Here is a 15,570-nt window from a genome sequence, read left to right on the forward strand (position 1 = left end):
AAGAAAGTGAGCTACTTTGTAAGTGAAGCCTTTCCTGAGAACGTAAGGTCTTCTGACGAGGTAGTCATGATGAAGCTAATAGTGTCGACAGCAAGGTGACCGCGCAAATAGAAGGAGTCTGAGGATAGCATGAAGTCTCTGGCTTTCTATACCTAGGTATGTATCTTCTCTATTGCTGGTGCTTCACTGAGGTGGTTCAACGCCCCTCAGCGGACCTAGGTACGTAGTGACTGGGGCTGCGATGAGCGACGAGGCGGCGCTTCAAGCTGGGTCAAAGGTACATTCAGCGAGCGATCGTAGACTCAATGCTAACGAGGTCGCCTGCTTCATGGTCAAGTGCTCGGGCTGCCGTCCGTTTTCATTGCGCCCAGAGGCACTCACCAACCGACGGTGAGACCTAACTGATGGCGGACAACCGCCCCTACAGCAGCTGCCATTCAATTTGATCGCCAGTCCGCCCAAGCACGCGCAACTCGCATTAACCTCGCATAATACATGAGGAACATCACGCAGAGCGTCCCTACTACGGCGGCCCGGTGAGTGACAGTCTGGAGGCTGCGCCGCGGCTATTGACTACGGCAACGGATTATCATGCGCAACCCAGCCAGCAGGGCGGTAGCGACTCCGAAGACGAGATGGCACATATTTACTACCGTAGAAGAGCCTTCGGCAACAAGGGCAACCTATAGAGCAAGGAAAGAAAACGGTTGCGATACAAAGCTAGAAGCAGGGTCTGCATGGCTAGCTCTTGCAGCTATTCATGGATGTGACGGACGCAAGAGCAAAAGAGATATGAGAACGCAAAATGTATCTAGCCTTGCAGTGAAGTGGAGTCCTCACAAGCTCGGAGTATGTGTCATGGAGACCGTTAAGCTAGAGATGCCGAGAATTCTCGCGAGCTTGGAAACGATGATGATGATGTTCAGGCAGTGCTGGGATACTGGTCAGGCTCATAGTCTAGCTAGTGTAGCGGTACATCTGTCGGTCCTATCTTCGAGCCGGCATATTCGAAGGTTTGTACGAGTGTTCTGGTGATCGCCGGTTGCCGGTGTATGCCAGGATCGGTACTCGTCCTTCAAATGCCGTCGTAGAATCATGGCGTTTGAGTTCCGCAATGCCAATAGCACCGCCTGTTTCAACATCTTAGTTTGAAATCATGCTGATGTCCGATTGACCTGTGTGTTCTCACACTGTATATAAGCTAGCTCAAAAGACAGATGCAGTGTCAATGAGTTACAAAGTGCTCGTAGCAAAGCATGACTTTGGCGGCATCAAAGGCCGAAGAGTGATTTTTGTTGAATCCCGGGACGGTACAAAGAGCGGTAATGTAGGCATTGTCCGATAAACATACTGTCCATCCAGTTGGTACCATCGTCGGCCAAATCTCGTCACTATAGCAAAGTCAAAATGTAATCAACCCGCAAGCACCTCGGTTCAACAATTTGTGCGCCTGCAAAGGGTCTGAGCATGGATCGTATAAAGATACTAACCGTGGTTAGCTCGTGGCTACAGAGTACCTGGGATCCTGAGTAAGCTTGACATGACGGCAAGGTACTTACCTCAGCACCCCACGTTTGTCCCACGTAGCACGTGCGCCGCTTACCAATGCCTAGGTAATGAGAGCCAACGGGTACACCGAGGTAATGCTATGCAGAATTCTTCTAGGCTTTCTCCACTGACCCATGGCGTCGTTCCCCAGCATTAGCGGCCCGTCTCGGTGTTGAGCGACTGTATCCCTAGCTAGTCTCGCGACGGAAGGCGTGTCCTAGCGTACCTAGGTATCATCCCCGACCGGGCCTTCTTCCTACTTTGAGCATCGCGTACGAGGCGACGTGACGGTACACATAGCGACATCATATTCAACCGGTGGTACCGTAAGGATGTACCAGACGCATTGCACGTGTGCTTACATCGTGCAGTGGTATGTCGGAAGCTGCACCAGTCCGCCTGGGAAACTCCGACGACACTGTGGGGCGATGTGGGGCACAATACACATCATGCCGAGGCGCGATTTTGGGCGTTCGGGATCGTGAAGGAATAGTAGCAAGGAGATGCTGGAAAAAAAAATGATGATAACGAGATGTGGAAATGAAACGAGGACGTGATATACAGGTGCAACAACGCTAATTTGGGTATTCAAGACGAAGTGGTAGGATGAGAAAGACCTATGACGCAACAATGGCTGGGCCTCTTCAAGTCCGTAATAAGGCTTCGTCAATCTCCCAATCTTCCCAAGTAGGCTTATCGAAACCGTTGGGACGAGAGCTGCGTAGGAAGCCGTTCCAGTAACCTTCAACGCTGACCACGGGTCGGATAGTCCTGACATTGGCGTTGAATCCCTTGCTGTAACACTCCTGCATGTGTCGGTCTTCGAAGAGCTCTGGATGTGTTCGTCTCATTGTCTTCAATGCTCTCTTTCCAACTTCATCTACCGAATCGTGATGTCGCAACTGAAAGAACTCCTGGTCATGTTCTTTCCGTAGCTCCGCCATCATACGGTCGTCGTAGAGTCCAAGTTGGAGTAGGTAGATATCGTACTGAACCAAGGACGTGGTACCTAGGTAACTTCCACCGACCTTTGCTCGTCTGTGGAGTCCAACTAGTGCAGCGATGGTGCCCATACATCCTGTTCCATAATCACTCATGGGGAAAGGTGGTACAACAGGCTCACTCAATCCCATTGCTTGACCCTGCGCCCATGCCACACCCGTCACGCAGTCTGCAATTTGCTGCCAGCCTGGACGTGAGGACCATGGCCCAGTATGACCGAAACAATTCTCGGCAACGTAGACAAAGCCTTTGCCGCGCTTTCTGGCCAGACGAAGGAGCTGTTCGGGCCCATATCCGAGACGATTTAGACTTCCGGGTCGATAGCCATCCAAAATCACATCTGCCGATTGTAAAAGCTCCTCGAAGGTCTGACGGTCTCTTGGGTCCTTCAAATTTAGGTCGGTGGTATGCTTGCCAATGTTTGCATCCACTTGGAAGAAAGGTACGTCGGAGAGGTTCGGCGATGTGACTTTGATGACCTCAGCACCGTATTCGGCGAGCCCCCGACCCATAGCGGGCCCGGCAATGATCCGGCACAGTTCAAGAACGCGGATACCGGCAAGAATCTGTGGTTTGGGCGTGGTAGATGACTTGAACGGAAAAGGAGCCGCGGGAGTTTCGCTTTCGAGAGTTTCCACCTTCCAAGGCGGTTGCTGAAGAAGTGTACGTCCGTGTGGGGTCTTTTGGAAATCTTCCCACTTCAGGCATGTCACACCAGCTTGTCCAATCTCTTTATTCATCTCTTCGAGCTGATCGACAGTGTATCGACTGACATGATCCTCGATGACCTTGATGCATTCATGGTAGTCTGTCAGATCAGGCCGTGATCCTTCGAGACCGATCATGTTCAGCGCTTTGGTTGCCTCAAGAGATCCATGAAGGTGAAAGTATTCTCCTGGGTTCTTGGACTGGTAGAGGTTTGCGGATAGTCTGCGGTACAGGATAGATTGTGCTTGAAGCAAGTCGGTGTCTGTCCCGGTCAGTATTAATCGTCGGCCAAGCTGAGGCAGTGAGTTCAACCTTTAAGTAGCTTCTTAGCCCTTGCGTCCGATTTATCGAACCCGCCCACCGTGGCTAAATAGGTAGAGAATAGAAAAGCTGTGGCTCTTTCGAGATCGACAGCGATACCGCGTGGCGTTTGAGCATCTTGTAGATCGGCGATGGCAGATGCAACTCCTGCTTCAACCGCCTTGAGCGCAGAGATGGCCTCTGTTTGCTTCAGTGGGCTGGGAAAGTATGGGCTTCCGGTGTTTGCGGTTGAGAATTTAACATTGGCGATGTGTGGCAGCGACTCTTTGGGCAGATTGTCTTTCGCCTTGGTGAGTAATTGTTCTAATGCTGCCGTGGTTCCCGCCAGCAATGTGTTGGCGTGCGTGGCAATTTGATGGTGACTATTGTCAGATCCTAGATATGGCGCCATTTCGAAGAATGTAAAGACAAAACAGAACGGTACAAGATTGTAGCAAAGGGAATCTCAGGGTAAATACTCGTAGCCCTTCCAAAGACGGCCCGAGGTAAGGTTGCGTGGTAACGGCTTCGCCGTTGAAAAGCTGATTAGCGGCATATCGAGCTTGTTGACCGTATGCGGTCATGACCTTTGCTATCAGCATCGGCTAAGAGCGTCCTGCATGCATACCAACGGGTTGAGTCTAAAGGCGGGCTGGGCTGGGGTCTGTAGGCCGATTTCATGACGATCGGCAGACGTCCAGCGCTACTCGATTTTCGGAACAGTGGGAAGCCCAAGCTTCGCAGCTTCGCGACAACCACGAGGGACTCGTCACCCAATTTCATCAGCAAGGCCATCAGGATCTTACTGTGATCGTCTCCATCTCATCAATACAGACGGCGAAGGCTGCGGGGCCCTTTTCCGCGTCATTTTCGCGTAGCGTTATGGGACTTCCGTGACTCGCTTCCATCATTACCACGAGTGCATCTTCCGACCAGCTCATCCATCCGTCGCGTCGGCAATGTACTCCCAGGCATTGACCATCCGGATTCGCACGTGATAACGACTGCGACTACCCGCGGAGTCGATACCGTGATGACGCGACCCAAGGTCCCACCAGGTTCGTCTACGCTCGTACTGGCGACTTCCCGAGGTCACGGCTAATTTGACGCGTCGCAGACCAACGACAGCGCACCGCTCAGGCGTGCGAAAGTTGCAAGAGGAGAAAACAGAAGGTCGGTTCAATTTCTCAACTGTTGCATCACGACGTTTTTCGCGTTCGGCTACAGATGCACTTGGCACAGACCCCTGTCGGCGTTCACGACCTGCAACTTAGTTCTTGCATGCCATTACGCTAGCATCTTGAGGTTGCTATGCTCACCGATCGCCGTGTGGAGGCATTGCGGGAGGCCATCGGCTAGCTGTGCGGCTCCATCACGTTATACAACAGGAAACTGTCCGGCTGGGCGATGCTTCACCCGAACGCTTTGTAATCATGGACAGTATCTGCATCGGCTCCTTCGCAAGATGACTCGCGGACACGTGCAACTATGCCCTCTAGTTGGCATACGAGACTGACAGATCACAGTGCAACGGCTTGTGCCCCTGCAACACATGTGATAAGGTTAGGCCCCCATCCCAACTGCATACTGCAATGTATTGACTTTAGATAGCGCAAGTTTACCTGCATATACGCGGATCGAGATCCGAATTCTCCAGGCGAGGACCGACCACCCGCAAAGAGACGTACAATTGAGAGCGGCAATGACAGCGACAGTTCGATGTACGTATCTCGCATTTCATCACTCTGCCAAGTATATGGGACTCTGCACTCCTCCAAAAGCGTTATCCATCGCTATATGCCTGGACGCTTTCCGAAGCACTATCCACTGACTGCTCACTTTATAGTCCAACTGACAACCGGACTGTAAATACTCCGGCTGTCGAGCACGCACAAACAACGCCACTTTCGTTACATAACCGCACGTCGTCTGTCAACCATCCAAATTTGTTGACACGCACACTCAGTGCCAACCAAGAAGTACCGTTCAAGTCTCACGGCCCAGGACCCAGTATAGAGCATGCAAACAGCTCAATCGATCGTCTGGCTGTCAATCATGATAACACCCGTGACCGGCTTACTCCGACACACGCTTCCACTCCAAATGATGGCACAGATGAAGTGGCGGAGTTTCCAAGCCAGAGCCGCATGTTACAAGATCCAACGGGTCGAGTGATATACATTGGCGATGCAGCTACCCTATCATTTCTTCAGCTCCTCCGGATGATGGTTGAAACGGTAGCCGGCGCGTCACCGTTTACGACTGACCCTCGCCGTCACAAGATAGTCGAAGGCCAATACTCACTTCCATTGGGATATCGACAGTCGAGTCTACTCCCAGACGAGCGAACGGCACGCGTGCTGGTGGATGCCTTTTTCGTCAATACCCACGGCTTGTTGCAGGTCTTCCGACGTGACTCCTTTCTTGAGAAACTAGAGCGTTGCTACTCCGATCCGCTCTCTGTCGATACATCTTGGTCATGCTTGCTCAACCTCGTTTTCGCCATCGGCCTCACCATGGCGACACCGCTTTCAGGAAGCCCTGAGGCGCTGATAATCGACAAACTTCGCAGTGAACACCTCGACAGAGCCGAGGCTTTCTATCTGAATGCTAGGAACATGAACGATCCGATGACAGGATTGGAGGATCAGGATTTCTGGTCTGTCCAAGCGCTGCTTCTCATGTCATATTATATGTTGGCCAAAAGCAAGCGAAACACTGCTTTTGCCTTGCTTGGGATGGCCGTACGGTCTGCACTTGCGCTCGGTCTCCACAGAGAAGAGACCATGGTCATCTTTAGCCCCGAGGAACAAACACAACGAAAAGACCTTTGGCGTTCGATTTTCGTGATGGATCGTTTACTGTCTTGCTCTCTTGGTCGTCCGACCGCCATATCGGAAGACGACTGCTCGGGAGATACACTCCGCCCGCCCGACAGCAGTGTTCGCAACCAGTCGTGGAGCTTCAGCGCAAAGACTGTGTACGATTTCAACGAGACTGGCCCACCTGCTCTGGAAGCCACCGTTCGAAGCTGCAGAGTCATCGGCGTCATCTTGCGGAGGGTGTACCAGCAACGCAAGATCAGCACTCGTCTCGCCCAAGAGATATCGGACATATGCAAGACATGGCCCCGGTTGCTGACGCCCATCTTGCAATGGCGACAAGCAGCAACTGCCTCGCCTAGTCAAGGCGTGGCCATCTTGCACGTCAACCTATTCTACTGCCATTCCGTCATCCTTCTCACTCGACCCTTCTTGCTGTACATACTCAACAAAGAAACCCAACGGCATGTCGAACAATCTGGATCGAGAGGGCCAAGACCTTTCCACCGCATGGAGCGATTCAGCGAGGCATGTGTCATCGCTTCCGTGCATACCATCCTGCTCATACAGAACGCTTACGAGGCTGGCTATCTGTCCCGACGCAACCCAGCCGTTATCTACTTCCTCTTCGCAGCCACCCTCGTCATTCTTGCAAGCGACTTCGCCGGCCTATACCAGATCGAACTGACGGACAACTGCGTTGTCAATGCTATTAACGTCATGAACTACTGCGCTGAGAGCGATCAACAAGCAAGCCGTCTAGTATACATACTGAGTTCTTTCCGAGACGTCGTCGCACAGCAACGACTACGCCGGCGACAGGATTCAACAAGTAATGCGACACTACCCAGCATCGCATCACAACTCTATGGCAGGCAGATGCCGCAGCAACAACGTAACTCTGCGCCCCAGGCACCCGATTCAGCGCGCGCATCAAACCCGATGGATGCAACACCACGACTCCACCAAGTGCCCGTACACATATATCCCGGCATGCAGACAGCGCCGATCAACGAACCGGTACTGACGTATCAAGCCTCTGAGCAACACCATAATCTCGGTCAAAATCAACACCATGGCAACGTCCAGCACAGCCCAGCTCCCACAGGAGAAGACTTTAGTGTCCATCTGTCTCCTATCCAAGAGCCCCCGCCGGTAGACATGGCCACGCCATCGTATACATCGGCCTCGAGAGCGCCCTCGCTATCAGCAATGCTCGATCTATCTGCTTTGGAAGCAACGCGTGTGCCCAGTCTGCATTCCGAGGAAAGTGGACAGGATGAGCAGATTGATTTTGATGCGCTGTGGGCCTGGCCTAGTAACACACCTGCAATGGGCAGTCCACGGGCTATGGAGGCAAGCGGCGTGAGCGAGCGGGTTCAGGGTATTAGTGACAGTGCTGTACCCATGTTTGGGGTTAGTAGACAGGGGACAGATGGCCTTTGAAAGGGTGGATATGGTTTGGAGTTTTGTATCATTTTCGATTCTTTGTGCATACTAAGATATGCATCTGGCTGTTTGTGGTTCTATGTATGCTGGTTCCAGGCTTGTGGTACAGGGCGAAATGCGATGAAAGCTCACGTTGATGAGGGCCCCATTCAACTTCTCGAACATCTTTAATGGTGTCCGAATTGATCGCGTTGTTGTCAGCGGTCTCCTCCTCACTTGTCCGACTTCGTCGCCATTCGTGCAAGCACGTGGGCTAGACGAGTGAAACAGTGACAGGTCGAGGTGAAAACAACGGTGGTCTTCGCGGCCTGTAACGAAATGTACATCTCTTCTACCGCAGTGAGGACCTTCTCGACTTGACCAGTAGTAAGCTGGCAGTGAGCACATTCGCCATCGCTTGTGAGGCCTGCAACTGCCTTAAACATCGGACATTCAAATTTGAGTTCCAGTGATTGTAGATGCATGAAGCTCGCTTGCCAGAGGGTCGGCATAAGGATGCCATCGTGCGGTAACAGAGCAAACAGATCGAGGGCGACATCTCCTACGGGCGGCAACTTGAGGCTGAGAATGTAACGCATCGCCGACCATCCAGTGAGTAGACGTCTTGGAAACAGCATACACCAGTGGCAGCTGTACGCTAGTAGTTCCATCTTCCTAATGAGATGTCCGTAGGCTGCCGGAGGATGTTGCACATATGTGCACTTCTTTTCCGCGTCTCTGTAGATAGTAGCGTTAAACACGTTTCGCGTATAATACGTCTCCAAAGCGAGTGCGGTGAATTTGCGGTTCCGAGTGCCGATGATGGACGTAAGCTGTTCTGCAAAGACACGAGTGTGTGCAGCTGGATTGATCCCGTCCTTCTGATCAAGATTATGAGCCAAGATCTCCACCTTCAATTCATCTGGGAGCCTCGACCAGCCGTGGAAGGTAGTATGCGGTTCAGTGGTGGACTCGTCCATGGTTCTTCCTTCGCGCCGAAGAGGGATCTATAGGCCATGTTAGCCTTTAAGTAGAACACAATGGTTAATGAGCCATCGCGCGGACGATGTAGACGAGCACTCACCTTGAAGTTGTGTTAACGCGCAGACTGCCTGCACTCAAGAATCCGCGCTCACTGCTGTGATCGTGAGCCTCGTAGATCTTTATGATGCGGTATCCTTACCTAGATCCTGGGACGTTCGAAATCAAGGTAAAGTGTGTGAGGAAGTGGCGAAGAAGTGGGTGGTGTTGTTTACAGTAGTTGCCAAGCCTTCTCAACTTAGGGCTGTGCGCTCCAGGTTAGGGAAGAGCAAACGCTGTATTAGAGGTACTAAAATCTTGAAGACTACAGTGGAATTCTTCTGGTACCTAATTGTACATCTCACTCGTGCTGTCTCTTACAACGCTTCCAGAATGCGCACATCGCTCATCGCTTCAAAGGGTATCGTCTCGCTTCCCGTACCTTGCAAGGCCCACTGCAGGGTCTTCTCTATCGCACGCCTACCTGTGTGCTCAAGGGGTAGCCTACTCAATGTTAGCAGATGCACCTTCAATAGTGGTGTTCGGGCTAACTCACCAATGGCCTGCTCCCTTGATAATCACGACCTGACTTCCCTTGACCAGATAGTCGCGGGCGTTGTCGAATGAGAGCCGTTGATTGAATGCAGGGTCAAATTGTCCCATCATGAGTGTCGAAGGGGCCTTCAGTGCGCCTTGTGGTGCCATGCTGGACAAGGTACCTGATGTGGACAAGGTCTGAGAAGAAGCAGCTTCAGAGGAGATGTTGTACAGTGCGGCAGTAACCTCAAGCGACTTTTCCCACTTGCCGAAAGCCAGGCTGTCGCGATAGATGCGGATCTTCTCAGACATGCCGCGGTCATCTATCCTGCTCTTGACAGACTCGCCGTATCGTTCACCCTTGTCGTTCGCCTTGTCTAGCTGGGCACTTCCGGGGCCAGTAGAGATTGCCATTGCTTCAGCAGCTTCCGTAGGTTCCAGGACAGTAGGATCCTTGCCCTTCTTCGGTGTGCCTTTGCCGAACTGGTGGAGAACACGCAGGAAGAAGTAGTTGCCAAAAGTCGCAAAGACGTTGTGAAGAGGCCAGGGTAGATGGAATACGAAGATGTAGAAAGAGCTTCGGAATTGTCCAGCCACAGGGCCGAGTGCGTGTAATCCATTCTTCAGCAGACGGAAGTTGAACGGAGAGTGTATCCATGTCCTCAGCATTTGCTTCGCCAACAGAATCCTGTTCATCGCGTTCGAGTGTAGTAGAGCTGTGACGGCGCCGCCTGTGATGATCCAGTGGTCAGCCAGGACATGTGCCTCGGAAGCCAGCCGGCCAGCAATGACCGCACCCCAGTCGTGCGACACTACCACTACCTTCTTGCCTTCGGACAGGAACTGCTCTCGTATGCCGACAATGAACTCGCTCAACACCTCGAGCATTTCGTTCGGGCCGTATGCGGACAGACTGTCGGAGCCGCCATAGCCAGGGAGATCGACGGCTATCAGGATGGAGTCCTTTTGTAGGGAAGCGGATTGGAGGAGGTGGCGCCAGATGAGGTAAGAATCGGGGAATCCTGGTCTTTGTTAGTTGCGTAGTCCATTAAAGTTTGGTACCTGCATGACTTTGCTAAGAGAACACATACCATGTAGAAAGATGGTAACGTTCTTCGGCGGTGATGATCCAGTGTCCTGGTTAACGACATAGTGCAGGCGGGTACCGTTGGTGGTTTTGTAGAAGGCATGCTTGAAACCTGGTAGAGGCTCTCGGTCAAGACTCCAGAAACTCTCTTGCGCAGCAGCCAACGCGCGCTTCTCCTCGTCGCTATCTTTCGCCCAGAGCGCCCCGTTCTTGATGACTGCCATGGTCCATACTCCGGCAAGGCTGAACAGTCCAAATCCAAGTTTGAAACCGCTCCAAGCCAGACTCCCGAGTTTGTCTGCCATGTTGGCGTTTTGGCTGGAGGTGTGTCGCAGTACAGCTCTGCTCAGTTGTCTGTAGATTAGGCACTCAATAAAAGTTCGTGCACATGTGTTGGTGGTGGTTGTAGTGGAGCGACGGTCCTGTCACATGTAGCGCGAAAGTAGAGTTGAGAAAGTGCGATCAAAAATCAAGGTTGGCTGGTATCCACCCCCGCATGCTGGAAGCAAGAACATAGTCCTGACTGTAGCGGTAGCCCCAGGGGCAGATCGCGATGGCGAAGCAGATGACCCGCGAAACCACGCGGCATAGACGATCAAGGGTCCTGTGTGTCCATGGAAGCTGCAGTGATGATCGTCGAGGTATGACGCTATTGGCCATAGCTTCTGCTATGCCGCGGACTGACGCAGTCTGATCGGTCGGGTAGCTTCGTCCCCCGGTTCAGGGTGCAGTCGCTGGTCGCCTGGGCACCGGGTTAGGGCGATGCGCGTGCTCTGCGCATCATTTAATTTATGCTTGAGTTGTCACCACTGAGAGCTGGGATATCGTGGGTCTACTCGTCTATCTACGAGATTGTACGCGCAATGCTCGTACGTCTTTAATGGCAATCATGGCATGTGCTCTTATCTTGGATGGGAACAGCAGCCATAGTAACATCTGACGTGTGCGCATAGCGATATCCAATATCGAGGTCCTGCCCTATTGTGCACAATAGCTCGCTCACCTGGGACTCAACGCAGCGCCCCCAAAAACTTTGACATTCCAATGTCGGGTATCATAACAACTCCATCGCAACCTAGCACAGCGACTCCAACATCCACAGGCACAGTGACTCTCAGTTCTCATCTCCTCTTCCCCTTGACCCTCTCCATGACCCTCAACTCGGCACTCCTCTGCAGCCTGAGATCTTCCAACTCCCTCTCAATCCCTCTGTTCTTCTCTACAAGCTCTTTCCTCTTCTCCATCCTCTGCTTAGCCTCCTCCAGCTTGTGCCTCACAACATCTTCCACCACCCTCTCCAGCTGCCCCGCATCCTCGATGCCATGCTCTCTAATGAAGCGGTCCGCGAATTCTTCGATAGTGTGAGGTGATGGCCCTGGACCACCTGTATGATATCCGTTTTGGTGCGTCATGTAAAGCCCCGGTACGGCGGAAGGATGTGTACGTAGGTGGGAGGAGAGCGAGATGGGCAGTTGCGATGCGGAGATTGTGGGAATCTCGTCTGAAGGTTTTCGCGGCGAGGGCTGGGGTGGTGGGTTGAGGATGATTTCCATTAGACTGTTCTCAAACGCCTCGTCGTATTGTACTGTGGATGGCGAGAAGTCGACCATGGGGGATGTGAGTTCGGGCTCGTCGCGTGGTGTGAGGGGCGCGTTGCCCATTATCGTGTCGTGGTTGCTCATGTTGTCGTCTTCGCGGTTGTAATTAGCCATGCGACGCGTGATGGAGAGAAGCAAGGTGTTGCGATCCGAAGTTTGTTGAATTGAGGGGATCCGTCTCGAGGCTGTCGCGATGATGGGGCTGATGCCGCATGACTAAGCCCAAGTTCCGCAGCACCTCCGCGGTCGCGACTCGCCCAACTTTTGCCTACCAAGCCCAACACCAACCCAGTCGCACATCTCCAAACAACCGACCGAACTCCGTACATCATGGCTGACAAACTGCGCGCGCAGCAACAACTCGAGGCTCTCCAGGCCCGCTACATCGGTATCGGAAGCGCAGACACTACCAAGCACGAATGGACATCCAACATCGCGCGCGACTCGCTCTCGAGCTACGTCGGCCACCCGCCTCTTCTACAGTACATGAGCATCGGACTGGGACAGCCGCGCGAAAAGACCCGACTACAGTTACTAGAGCGCATGGTCAGGCCTGTCGGGCCTCCGCCTGAGGTGAGTAATGGAAATGTTGAGTTTTAGAAGTAATGAGCTAACAGGAAGTAGCAACAAGATTGATCGGGACACTCTAGAACGACAGACTTGATTATGGAGACATGCGGAGAACGAAGATCCAAAGCGAAAGCCGCTTTCCATCCCCAGCACGAATGCGCGCGAGGCCGGCTCGTGGATGAAGAGGAACAGATGGGTACATGCAGCAGTGCTTGTCTATGGCTATCAAAGCCGATACTATGAAGTCGTTCAGTAGCGTAGCGCACGCTGAGTGCCGGTAGTGAGGTGTACACACCTCGGCCTCTCTCAAGAAACCCCAATTGCCACCATAGCCGGGGCCCAAAGTCTTTCTCCAACTCGTGCTTTCCCATGAGTGACTTCTCAATCGCTATCGCTAGCGCTTCCTGTTGGGCCATCATCGTCGTCGTCTTCCACCACGTCACCGCCCATCAGCATGGAGACTTCACCCTTTTGCAGCATGCTCTTCAGCTCAGTGTTCCTCGGGTCCACCAACTCAATGGGCTTGAGCTTCGCCTTGTTCCTTATTCTCGGATCGCATCCTGCGTCTAGAAGCATGGCCACGATGGAGTGTCCGTGGGGCCAGACGGACTTTTCGAGCGAGTTGACGTAGCGTACGGCTTTGTGAAGGGGAGTATCCTGCTCCATGCGGTCGATCTCGTCGATCTCAAGACCGTCTTGGTCGAGAAGCATGTCGATGACTTCGACTGTGACAGATTTAGTCAAATCATGCCTCGCGTGGCGTGCGACAAAGACGTCCTAGTGCTGCGCCGCTGGGATAGATACTTACAGCTTCCGTATGTTGCCGCGACGTGAAGGCAGCCGTTACCCACGCCGTCGCGTGTGTTGTTCAATGTTTCGGCGACATGATCCTCTGGCTTCTTCCCTGATTTCGAGGCAGCAGCAGCAAGGTCTTTCAGAGTTTCCTCAAGCAGCTCGGTGTTGTTGCGTCGGCACGCTTCGAGGACGAGTTCACGGGGGGAAGCACCCTACATGCTGGTCAGCAGTGGTAGACGCAGGGTATGCATGTGTATGCACCTCTTCGTCCGCCATGGTGTGTGGTGTTGAGGATGCGTCGGGTGACTGGGCAGGGACGGCGGTCCAGTCAGGTACGCGTGAATGTTTCGAGCTGTGGTTTGGCGGGGTACTCGGAGGTGCTAACGGAAAGCGAACAGGGCAGGGCGGTGTGAAGAAGTGAAGTATCTCTCTAATACGGCGATAAGGATGCAGGCGACGTCGACAGGCCAGCGTGCATAAGCCCCAATCTGAGACAGTCCGCTCCCAAGTGCGTGTCGCCGGTGGCTTTTCGCTGCTACACTGTCGCCCCGCACTTTGCCGTTCCCAGCCCTAGCGGGCCAGGGTCCGTCATAACTTTTGATCTTCTTCGCGCTCGGCTTCACGCGTCCAACTCCTCTTTTGCTTACTGCCGCCCACCATGTTGCTTTGTAAGTCCCATACTCACATATCCGCATGTTCCGCATGTGCCTGCTACATGGCCATCTCTACAGCTCCACGTCACACTTCAGCCACAGCTGACTGCCACAGTTTGCCCAACATGCAGCAATATGCTGCGCGTCTCCAAAGTACCTCCCGGCGATCCCACCACCGAAGACGCTGTCGGCCAAAACCGTTTCGAATGCCTTACCTGCCCCTACCACTTCGTAATCAACAAACGCTACTACGAGCGGAAATACCTAAAGAAGAAGGAAGTCGAAGACATCCTGGGTGGAAAGGGCGCCTGGGATAATGTGGACAAGACGGAAGGTGCGCTCCGATATTTCAGCTGCAACCAGGGCCCCAAGATTGCGCGATCTTGGGCGCACCTGCTACACCTGTTGGCATCGCTGACAAGTACACAGTACAATGCCCGAACGAGAAGTGCCGGAACCACGAAGCATACTGGTACCAGCTGCAGATCCGAAGTGCCGACGAGCCCATGACTGCTTTCTACAAGGTACGTCACATACCCGACTTCCTCAAAACCCCCACTGACCTGTTCCAGTGCACCCAATGCGCGAAAGAGTGGCGAGAATGATCTGCGAGTCCTGTTCAAATATCCAAGGAGTTTGGAAGCGGAGTTCTTGTCTTAGTATACCCCGGGTGCATTTGGTGAATGAAGTCCATGTTCTCTTTTGACTTGCAGGTGCCAGTCGCTGTGAAAGGCTCAGGATGATTCAGATTCCCGACCCCGAATCGGTTCATACTCGTGGTGATCATCTCACGACAACGTCGATGCATCTCCATCATCGACCCGCGCAAACCAAAACTATGCCCCAGTTTGAGTCACAGGCGCATCCTGCACTGGCTGGCCCGTGCCGCAGGGTGGACGACCTCGCAAGATGGCGCGGATTCCTACCTATTCCTCTCTCTCCCATCGTTGCTTTCGGGCCTCTTGCAAAAGCATGCAACTATCTCCCGACTCTGCTGATAGACCTTGCCTCATCAACCTTCATCACACCCGCAAGCCCTACCTACCACCGAGGTCGGGAACCTATGCCAGGATGATGGCTCAAGGTACCGACACCGAACAACCAGTCATACCAGTTTCTCAGTCATTCCACGCCTGGGCGCGACTTCCTGATGAGCTCAAGTGCGAAGTTCTCTCGCACAATCTAACCCTGGATGGAAGAATCGACAAGAGGAAACACGCCCAGTGTCTACAGTCGGACCTGTTCCCACTCTTGGCCACGCGCAACCGTCATCTAGCCAACATCGCACAAGAAGTATATTACAACAAAAATGTCTTCGAGCTGTGCATCGGGTGCCGCATGCAAACAGGCGACGTCGAACTTGGCACGGGCTATTCGTTTTCCCCTGAGGACCGTATCAGCGGTCTCTGGTGTCCCAAGCCACATACGGCTGCCATGATACGTCATCTGCATATTGTGGCGATGAACTGCAAGGTCGGTGTAGAGAAGGGACTTATATGTGC

At 53.1% G+C, this 15,570-nt stretch overlaps 7 protein-coding genes across 7 annotated transcripts; 3 read left to right on the forward strand and 4 right to left on the reverse strand.

Annotated features, from left to right (window-relative positions):
- Nucleotides 1-2,192: 2,192 nt before the first annotated feature.
- J4E84_004586 (uncharacterized protein) lies at nt 2,193-3,970 on the reverse strand (the record flags this gene model as incomplete). Its single annotated transcript, XM_049387189.1, has 2 exons — nt 2,193-3,520; nt 3,571-3,970. The coding sequence occupies 2 exons, from the start codon at nt 3,968-3,970 to the stop codon at nt 2,193-2,195; spliced, it is 1,728 nt and encodes a 575-aa protein (XP_049244962.1).
- A 2,104-nt stretch (nt 3,971-6,074) lies between these two features.
- On the forward strand, nt 6,075-7,826 carry J4E84_004587 (uncharacterized protein; the record flags this gene model as incomplete). Its single annotated transcript, XM_049387190.1, has 1 exon — nt 6,075-7,826. One exon carries the CDS (start codon nt 6,075-6,077, stop codon nt 7,824-7,826), a length of 1,752 nt encoding a protein of 583 aa, XP_049244963.1.
- Nucleotides 7,827-9,380: 1,554 nt separating this feature from the next.
- J4E84_004588 (uncharacterized protein) lies at nt 9,381-10,757 on the reverse strand (the record flags this gene model as incomplete). The annotated part of the gene is made up of 2 exons (XM_049387191.1): nt 9,381-10,387; nt 10,457-10,757. The coding sequence occupies 2 exons, from the start codon at nt 10,755-10,757 to the stop codon at nt 9,381-9,383; spliced, it is 1,308 nt and encodes a 435-aa protein (XP_049244964.1).
- Nucleotides 10,758-11,573: 816 nt separating this feature from the next.
- J4E84_004589 (uncharacterized protein) lies at nt 11,574-12,164 on the reverse strand (the record flags this gene model as incomplete). Its single annotated transcript, XM_049387192.1, has 1 exon — nt 11,574-12,164. One exon carries the CDS (start codon nt 12,162-12,164, stop codon nt 11,574-11,576), a length of 591 nt encoding a protein of 196 aa, XP_049244965.1.
- A 216-nt stretch (nt 12,165-12,380) lies between these two features.
- On the forward strand, nt 12,381-12,656 carry J4E84_004590 (uncharacterized protein; the record flags this gene model as incomplete). The annotated part of the gene is made up of 2 exons (XM_049387193.1): nt 12,381-12,623; nt 12,651-12,656. The coding sequence occupies 2 exons, from the start codon at nt 12,381-12,383 to the stop codon at nt 12,654-12,656; spliced, it is 249 nt and encodes an 82-aa protein (XP_049244966.1).
- A 345-nt stretch (nt 12,657-13,001) lies between these two features.
- On the reverse strand, nt 13,002-13,691 carry J4E84_004591 (uncharacterized protein; the record flags this gene model as incomplete). The annotated part of the gene is made up of 3 exons (XM_049387194.1): nt 13,002-13,345; nt 13,429-13,627; nt 13,677-13,691. 3 exons carry the CDS (start codon nt 13,689-13,691, stop codon nt 13,002-13,004), a joined length of 558 nt encoding a protein of 185 aa, XP_049244967.1.
- A 512-nt stretch (nt 13,692-14,203) lies between these two features.
- J4E84_004592 (uncharacterized protein) lies at nt 14,204-14,673 on the forward strand (the record flags this gene model as incomplete). Its single annotated transcript, XM_049387195.1, has 3 exons — nt 14,204-14,402; nt 14,498-14,592; nt 14,641-14,673. The coding sequence occupies 3 exons, from the start codon at nt 14,204-14,206 to the stop codon at nt 14,671-14,673; spliced, it is 327 nt and encodes a 108-aa protein (XP_049244968.1).
- Nucleotides 14,674-15,570: the final 897 nt, after the last annotated feature.

Source organism: Alternaria hordeiaustralica (assembly GCF_023758085.1).
Source record: "Alternaria hordeiaustralica strain BMP 2776 chromosome Unknown scaffold_7, whole genome shotgun sequence".
NCBI lineage: Eukaryota > Fungi > Ascomycota > Dothideomycetes > Pleosporales > Pleosporaceae > Alternaria > Alternaria hordeiaustralica.